The sequence below is a fragment of the Ascaphus truei genome, chromosome 17 (assembly GCF_040206685.1).
Source record: "Ascaphus truei isolate aAscTru1 chromosome 17, aAscTru1.hap1, whole genome shotgun sequence".
In the NCBI taxonomy this organism is placed as follows: domain Eukaryota; kingdom Metazoa; phylum Chordata; class Amphibia; order Anura; family Ascaphidae; genus Ascaphus; species Ascaphus truei.
The window spans coordinates 17,711,677-17,721,249 of NC_134499.1; the positions used below are offsets into that span (position 1 = coordinate 17,711,677).

The window sequence follows — 9,573 nt, forward strand, 5'->3', positions numbered from 1 at the left end:
ATGATATATAATGATGATATATATGTTGTATGCTGAATCCTCATTATTCCTCAATGCCGCAGCTGGAAAAGACTGCTGCCATTGCGATGTTCAAGTAAAATGTCTGCTTTGCGCACGTGATCCGTTGTATCCAGCGCCATACTGTATGTCTGCCGTCATCATGGCCGAGTTTCTTTGATGCCCGGTGCCATCTTAGTGACGTCATCATGGCTGTGTTCAATCTTTCTTTACTCCCGCGGCGAGATCCCATTGTTGCTAGGTATCCGACCCTGCGCATGCGCAAAGCGTCAGTCTCTATGGACTGTGATAATCGATCCTATACTATGATTTGATCCGTAATATCCTTATGTTCACCAGTAGAAATTCAAGTCCAGAGCGCTGAATACAATATGTTGATCGGGAAATTCCCAGAAATCCCCCAGGAATGGGAGCAACATTACGCCCTCATACGCAAATCTTTTTATAACAGACTTTGAGGAGAGATTTATTTTTTCCACCAATTATTATAAAAAAAGTGTTGTTATTGCAGATACATCGATGATTTATTCCTTCTATGGGAGGGCACATCAGACGAACTAATACAATTTTTTGATTACTTGGATGGTCTGCCAACAAAGATACGCTTTACCAAAAATTGGAGTAGCGAGCAAATTTCTTTCTCAGATGTTTAATTAACCAAAAATGAAGACAAATTGTCCACTGATATGTATAGAAAACCAACGGATCAAAATGCTACATTGCATGCCACTAGCTTTCATCCTGTATCACTTTAAAACAAGCTGCCATGTCCACAAAAAATTAGGGCATCAAGAACAGTGGACAGACAACCACAATTAAACAAAACTCTAAAGAAAATAGAGACACGCTAGAAAGAGGGCACACAAAAGAAGTCATACAAAATGCTTTCTCTCAGGTACCCGAGACTACCACACTGGCCAAGGAAAATTATAGAATGACTAGCGTGACACAATTTAGAGCAGCTAGTAATGTTATAAAGAAAAGCATTAACCAACATTGGAAATGTAAAAAAAATGATGAGACACTGGGGAAATTATGTAAATCTCAACCTAGGTTTGCTTATCGCTAAGGTAGAAATGTAAAGGACAAGCTAATTAGGGCTGATTCTAAAGAATATTATGGGAAATTCCATTTTCTAAGAAACCCAAAAATGTTGATGCTTCAAGTACCATAACTGCAGTGTCTGCAATAGCCTAAACACTGGTATTCTGAGCTACAGGGAATATGCTGATATCGTATGGCCAGACAGTTTAACTAGTTCCTTTTACAAGCACCACAAGTTCTTTGTCTTTTCCTCACTTTATTGGAAAGCAGCAGATATACAAAGTTACTTGCAGATGGTGGTGTAGTGAGAGAGGGCTTCTCTACAGTGAGGGTACTTATAGTGGGGAGAAAGTAAAAAACGATACTCTTACCAAGAGGTGGAAGGCATGAGTAGTGCTTACTTAGACTGCTGAGGTAGAAAAGAAAGCTAAGGGAAGTATGTCACAGGATGAGAGACTGGGCTGAGTAAACTGTGAATACAGACAGGGGAGAGTGGGAAAGTCCACTTTGCCACGGGAATAACAGGGGTTTTCACGGCAACCAACTCCAGCAAGCTAGAAGATGAGAACATAACTAAATGTATCCATTTTCACCTGTACTGGGAATTATTACTGCAGGGAAAACAATATTAATAAAGGGCTAGCAGGCAGAGCTGCAAGGAAAAAGGGGGGAGGAACAGGAGGCAACAGAAATAGACATTCCTGTTCCAGGACAACTGGTGAACATTTTTTTCATCCATGGAGTGGCAAGACATATAAAATTAATAGCAGGATAACGTGCACTACATCCAATGTATTTTATATTATTAAATGCCCTTGTGGACTTTGGTATAATCGGCAAAACAAATAGAATGTTAAAAACAAGATACATAGAGCACAAGAGCAAGATCACACATTGCGCAGAAGAAACTGCACTCATTAAACATTGCAGAGACTTTAACCATCCCATTTCCTCTCTTAAAACTGATGGGCATAGAGCGAGAGTCAAAAGCCATTTCAGGGATAGAAAAGGACACTTTCTTACTCCAAAGGGAATCATATTGGATTTTTACCCTCAACACAGTACATCCGAGGGGACTGAATGATAATGTATCATTTCGTTGTTTTTGGACAGGAAGATAGTGTACTTTATTTTACGTATACATTTTCATCCTGTGATAAGTTGCTGTGCTGGCCACACAGGCAGAGGACCAATATTCAAGGTTTTCATTTTCAAAGTTGTTTGGACACGCTTGTTTATGCTCTGTAAATTGTCAATATTCCATACAAACAAGCAAAATGATGTCTTAGCATACTTCCTTTTTAATATTAGCTAGAATTTATTTTTTTCATTATCACTATTAGTCACTTGAGGCATGAGGTCTACTGACACTGCTTATATGCTGTTTCTCTTTTCACACACACATATATATATATACAGTGTTCGACAAACCTATACATTTGCACGCCCCGGGCGAGTGGATTTAACATCGTGGCGAGCTCCTATTGGCCCAAGCAGCACACGTGTGGTACTAGGTGGCGAGTAGATTTTTTTGTTAGGCGAGTAGATTTTTTGGTGATTTGTCGACGTGTGTGTGTGTGTGTGTGTGTGTGTGTGTATGTATATATATATATATATATACTGGAGGATGTCATAATTCCTGTTGAATTTCTGGGAATTTCCCAATCAACATATTGTATTCAGCTCTCTGGACTTGAATTTCTTCTGGAGGAACATAAGGTTATTACGGATCAAATCATGTTTGACAAAAAATCACTACAGGATAAAGTCTATAGGATCGATTATCACAGTCCATAGAGACTGACGCTTTGTGCATGCGCAGGGTCGGATACCTAGCAACAATGGAATCTCGCCACGGGAGTAAAGAAAGATTGAACACAGCCATCATGACTTCCCTAAGATGGCACCGGGCATCAATGAAACTCTTCCTTGATGACGGCTGACATACAGTATGACGCTGGATACAACGGATCACGTGCGCAAAGCAGACATTTTCATTGGACATCGCAATGGCAGCCGTTTTTTCCAGCTGCGGCATTGAGGAATAATGAGGATACAGAATACAACAGACGGTGTTTTATATCATCATTAGCGAGCATGCTGGGGGGTTTATATGGGTATATAAGACTCTGGGACACTTTAGAGGAAACAATGCAGGGGTAAGCTGCCGCCAGTGCTCAAGGGCTAGAGAGTGGGTAATATGTCCATTAGTAATCAGAGACACACAGGTAGGGCACTTGATGAAATAACATGATAGAAGATCCAGCGGATAAATAAAGCAGGTTGGGGGAGGGGTAATAACGGGTGCCCTTAAGAATCGCCGACCATCCTGAATAGGAACAGCCTGGCTGATGCAATGACACCCCCGACCCACTCTGCCAATAAAGTACCTGCTGTCACGCTGTGTCCGGTGTGCCCACTGCAGAGGAGATGATGCACCGGATTATAGGTGCCTGCGACTGTGTGTAAAATCCACGTGCAACCAGCTGAAGTATCCGGAACAGCAAACAAGAAAAGCGGCGCGCTGAGGTAACCAGGTAAAACCAACACGCAGCTCTCACGAAAAAACGGCTATTTATTGAAATAGATGGACAAACATCATGCAACTAGATGACCTCTGACGCGTTTCATCCCGCAAGGGACTTTGTCAAAGAGTGGATGGTAAACGTCTGTATACTCCCCTATATAGTACCAACTATCCTGTGATAGGCTGAACACAAAATTGTTTAACTGGCAACTCCTCTACACGGCTGAGTCTTAATTAATGAGAGTGCCATTCAATCTACACAGACATAAGTTTTTGGCTAATTAAATAGCATTAAGAAAATCCGCAGTGCCTCGTGTTATTCTTGTTTTACTGGATACAATTGGACGCCATTTTGAATCAAGATGGCAGACTGAACCTTTCAAAACTGCACTGAATTTAACCAAATTTGGCAGGATTGTAAGTAGCTGGACTGAACTTAGAAAATCCATGATTTGCACATTGGTAAGATTTATGTTGGATGCTCCAGAGTGGGAACTGGAGAAAATTGTATGTTTTTTTGCCTGATGGAAAAAAAATTTAAATTTAGTTTACCCAACAGCATTAGAATAAAAATACATAAGTGTTTTCGTTAAGATACTAAAAAATGAAATTATCCATTTATAAATCTCAGTATCTTTTGGTTTCTTAGTATTCCCCAGCCACGCTGGATACTTCAGCTAGTGTATAAAAATGCACAAACAAGACTTGCCTGACTGGTGCACCTTTCAGGTGGACCTCCACGTGCCCAGCAGCGTGGTAACCACCCCCGTACTCCTACGGCGGGTTTTCCTGCCACCCCCACCCCCTCGCTCTCCTACCTGTATGTCATCCACCGCAATGTCCGCCACGTAACTCTCAAATACTGTTGGGATGTAAACCTCCGGGAACTCGTCCTTGCTGAACACACTTAGGAGGCAGGTCTTGCCGCACGCTCCATCTCCCACAATCACAAGCTTCTTCCAAATGGCTGCCGTGTCTGCAAAGGAACAGGCGAGATGTCACACAGGACACTGCGTGGCACGCACACGTATGGGTAGGTGTATATTAGTGCGGTGTATGAGTGTACGTGTATATTAGTGCGGTGTATGAGTGTACGTGTATATTAGTGCGGTGTATGAGTGTACGTGTATATTAGTGCGGTGTATGAGTGTACGTGTATATTAGTGCGGTGTATGAGTGTACGTGTATATTAGTGCGGTGTATGAGTGTACGTGTATATTAGTGCGGTGTATGAGCGTACGTGTATATTAGTGCGGTGTATGAGCGTACGTGTATATTAGTGCGGTGTATGAGCGTACGTGTATATTAGTGCGGTGTATGAGTGTACGTGTATATTAGTGCGGTGTATGAGTGTACATGTATATTAGTGCGGTGTATGAGTGTACGTGTATATTAGTGCGGTGTATGAGTGTACATGTATATTAGTGCGGTGTATGAGTGTACGTGTATATTAGTGCGGTGTATGAGTGTACATGTATATTAGTGCGGTGTATGAGTGTACGTGTATATTAGTGCGGTGTATGAGTGTACATGTATATTAGTGCGGTGTATGAGTGTACGTGTATATTAGTGCGGTGTATGAGTGTACGTGTATATTAGTGTAACCCCTCTATTTCCACAGTCTATAGGCCTGAGTCCGCCCTCCCTTAGTAGAGCATAATTAGACCCGTTGAATAAAACCATACGAGACTGGTGCACATATTAACCCAGGGGAGCACAAACTTTTTGAGCTGCGCCCCCCTGCCATCTCCCCCTCGTTCCCGCGCCCCCCTCACCTTGCTTGCGACGTCAAATGACGCCGTGGGGTCATGTGACGTGACATCACGTGACCCCGGTTCTATGGAGACGGCCGTGTGACGTCACCACGCATGACACCACGGCGTCATATGTCACGTTGCCATGGCGATGCGTCACAGCATCTGAAACAAGGTACAGTAAGTGTTTAGTGTTGCAGAGGCCTCGCGCGTTCCCCCGGCATTTAATTAAATACCTCGAGGAAGAGCGTGGGGCCTCTGCAAGCGCCCGCGTCCCCCCAAAAATATTCCAGCAACCCCCCACTTTGCGCACCCCTGTATTAACCGATACTTTGACCCCTGGGCAATCTTAACCGTCAGCTCTTACTTTTAAAGAAACCACTACACATATGCAATACACACTAAATAAGGGCGCTAAGCTATTGTCCCTTATATTAGTCCCCATGTCCAATGTGGAAGCCACTTCAGCCAACAATATTAATGCCAGGACTGCGTCTCTTATCTCAGAATGCCACGCGGTCGCGGTGCAGGCCTGTAAAAGGGTGAAACATTTGTGAGGTGTGTGTAATACACAGAGGATACTCAGAACTTGCGGGAAAGGGCCTCACGGCTGTCTGTTATCCGGTTACGCTGTAACAGCCCGGGAAGTATCTGTCTCTCTCTTGCTGTGGGCTCTTCTCTCTCTTTCTCTGTGTGTAGGAGATGTGTTTCTGATGCTCTCTCACTTTCTCTCTCCTTTGGCTAGCAGTCTCCTACACGCCCCCTCTTTCGCCTCTGTGAATGTCAGACTCTCTCTCTCAGTGTCCCCTGGGCTGTCTCTCCGTGTGCCTCTCAGACTGTCACTTCCTCTCTCTGGCCGCCGTCTCTGTCTCAGACTGACAGTGGTCTCCCTCTGTGAATGTCAGACTCTCTCTCTCAGTGTCCCCTGTGCTGTCTCTCCGTGTGCCTCTCAGACTGTCACTTCCTCTCTCTGGCCGCCGTCTCTGTCTCAGGCTGACAGTGGTCTCCCTCTGTGAATGTCAGACTCTCTCAGTGTCCCCTGGGCTGTCTCTCCGTGTGCCTCTCAGACTGTCACTTCCTCTCTCTGGCCTCCGTCTCTGTCTCAGACTGACAGTGGTCTCCCTCTGTGAATGTCAGACTCTCTCTCTCAGTGTCCCCTGGGCTGTCTCTCCGTGTGCCTCTCAGACTGTCACTTCCTCTCTCTGGCCGCCGTCTCTGTCTCAGACTGACAGTGGTCTCCCTCTGTGAATGTCAGACTCTCTCTCTCAGTGTCCCCTGGGCTGTCTCTCCGTGTGCCTCTCAGACTGTCACTTCCTCCCTCTGGCCTCCGTCTCTGTCTCAGACTGACAGTTGGTCTCCCTCTGTGAATGTCAGACTCTCTCTCTCAGTGTCCCCTGGGCTGTCTCTCCGTGTGCCTCTCAGACTGTCACTTCCTCTCTCTGGCCTCCGTCTCTGTCTCAGACTGACAGTGGTCTCCCTCTGTGAATGTCAGACTCTCTCTCTCAGTGTCCCCTGGGCTGTCTCTCCGTGTGCCTCTCAGACTGTCACTTCCTCTCTCTGGCCGCCGTCTCTGTCTCAGACTGACAGTTGGTCTCCCTCTGTGAATGTCAGACTCTCTCTCTCACTGTCCCCTGGGCTGTCTCTCCGTGTGCCTCTCAGACTGTCACTTCCTCTCTCTGGCCTCCGTCTCTGTCTCAGACTGACAGTTGGTCTCCCTCTGTGAATGTCAGACTCTCTCTCTCAGTGTCCCCTGGGCTGTCTCTCCGTGTGCCTCTCAGACTGTCACTTCCTCTCTCTGGCCTCCGTCTCTGTCTCAGACTGACAGTTGGTCTCCCTCTGTGTCTCTCAAACTGACAATTTGTTTCAACATTCTATCCGTTTTCCTTCTTATCCAATCCCATATCTCCTGTCATGTGTTGCCAGGCAGATCAGGACAGTGTCTCTTATTCCTTATCGCACCATGTGATAGGTGGAGCAGATGAATTCTGTATTGTCCACAGTATATATTTGTAGCAGAGGCTACATTAGTGTATATGTATGTTAGTGTGGGTATATGAGTGTACGTGTATATTAGTGCCGGTGCATGATATGAGGGTAGGTGTATATTAGTGTACATGCGGGTGTAAATGTATATAAGTGTAGGTGTATCTTAGGCTGCGCTTATAGTGCCATGCGACAGCAACGCGACGTCGCTCCAAAACAAATTAATTGACTCCGTCGCAAGTGCTTATAGTAAGCGCGACGGAACGACGTTGCGCCTAAAAATTCGGAAGCCGAGTAAATTAGATTTTTTAGGGACAGTCACCACGTGAATCCCACAGCAGGTCGCCCTTACATGACCCACTTTTAGACAAACACAGAAAACCAGGCCGGGGTCATTGTCCCGAGCCGCGATAAAACAGTACCACATATTTTTAAGAAATAACTTGTAACTCAAATTAACCCTCTGTGTACCAAAGTGGTAGAATACTACATATAGATACGGCCTATCGTGAGAATACACTTTAATGGACCAAAGAAAAAGTTCTTTAAATATAAAAATCAGAGCATGCAAAGTCTATGTAATCTCACTGGCCCCAGTGTTACTAAAGCAGCGGTGCGCAAGCTGGGGGCCGCTAGATTTTCTGGGGGGGGCCGCAGCAGTTATAGAGGTCCCGCGCTCTCCCCACAGGCATTTAAATTACATGCCAGGGGACCGTGCAAGGCCTCTATAATACACTTACCTTCCCGCGACACGTCGTCCTGGTAACCCGGCGTCAGCGGGGTCACATGACATCACGTTACCATGGCGTATGACCCCGTGAGTCAATTGACGCCTGGGTCGAGAGGGAGGGACGCGAGGCACTGAGGAGAGCTGGCAGGGGTGCGCACGGGGAAATGTTTGCGCACCCCTGAACTAAAGGATACAATGAATACTATTGTGCGTAATACATACATTCAGCCACAGGAGGGAGCTCTACACATTCATGTTTGTGATAAGAAACATTAAAGGAGCAGTATACCATTAAAGGCGCTTATAGTGACGGCGACGCGACCGATGACGTCACCCGTCGCCAAATTCATATTTTAAGTTTAGGCGACGTCGCTGGCTACAAGGCCAGTGACATCAGAAAATGGGGAGGGCGGAGGCACGGAGAAGCTCCTGAGTGGCCGCAAGGGGAGACCGTCGCCGGAAAAATCAAATATCAGTGACTACCAGATTTTTGGCAGCGCTGTCGCTCCATCGCTTTGTCGCCGTCGCTTGCACTATAAGCTCACGCGACGGCAACAATGCATAATTTTGACGCGACTGTCGCGTCGCCGGCACTATAAGCGCAGCCTAAGTGCGAAGTTACCTTGGAAGGGTGTGCCGGTGGCAGCTCCAGCTAGCTGGGGTTCTCATAATGGCGGCTTTAAAAGTCTCGCAATCACGCGGGGCAAGAGGAAGCCGTGACGTCATCCGGCGCTGCTTCCTATTGGCCCTGCATAACCGGGACATTTAAACTGAAGAGAGGAGGAGAGTACCTCAGAAAGCCGGGGGGTACCGGCGCTGAAATAAACGCGATTCACCTCCGGCGACCACGCGCTTCAAATCGATATTACAGAAAGAAAAAAAAAAGAGCTTGGACTGCCGCTTTAAACACCCTAAATCAATATAAAAGATCACATGATCCTGCCCTGAGAGGGTTAAATATGTACTTCTGCCACCTCAATGACCTACAATGTCTTCCTGCAACAAGGCACTCAGAAACTTTAGGAGATAGGTTGCCTTTGCAGTCAAAGCAGCAATTGCCTCGGAAGCCTGTAACCACTCGTATAATGTTAGTGTCGCTCCCCCGAGATGTCCTCCCCAGTATTCAAATTAAAAGTGTTAAAAGGGGGAAATGTTGACTTACCGAAAGTGTATTTTCCTTCCATCTGGCAGCATTATGAGTTATAGACTCCACCTCCTGAGGTAGGGCAGGAAGGAGCCTGCACAAGCCCTAAATAGGGCCCCTCCCATGTTACCTGTGCAGTGTTGCTCTTAGTAGTACATGGTGAGTTAGGTAAACACTTTTTTCTGGACACACGGTTCCTTTCAACATAAATATAATTTCAAACCGTACTCCAAGTGTAGCCCCCCCCCTTTGGGAATGACTAGTTAGCATAAGGGGTTAACAGCTTTAATGGATTAACTGTGTGGGGATCACTCAAGTTACTCCCTCCCCCTCATGTGATACAGGATGACTTGCAGAAAGGATAGCCACTGCC

The 9,573-nt window shown here is 45.9% G+C and overlaps 1 protein-coding gene across 5 annotated transcripts in view; it reads right to left on the bottom strand.

The window, feature by feature from the left end:
* LOC142468034 (transforming protein RhoA-like) overlaps positions 1-9,372 on the bottom strand; it is a 31,363-nt gene extending 21,991 nt beyond the window's left edge. Inside the window, exons 1-2 of one of the 5 annotated variants that reach the window (XM_075574100.1) lie at positions 9,219-9,367; positions 4,408-4,565 (exon numbers count right to left, since the gene is read on the bottom strand). In XM_075574100.1, coding sequence (XP_075430215.1) covers positions 4,408-4,565; positions 9,219-9,240 — 180 coding nt within the window. In that variant the 5' untranslated portion in view covers positions 9,241-9,367. Of the gene's footprint in view, positions 1-4,407; positions 4,566-5,364; positions 5,495-8,847; positions 8,867-9,218 lie in introns of those variants that run through there. The other 4 variants (XM_075574101.1, XM_075574098.1, XM_075574103.1 and 1 more) reach the window with 4 other exon arrangements.
* Positions 9,373-9,573: the final 201 nt, after the last annotated feature.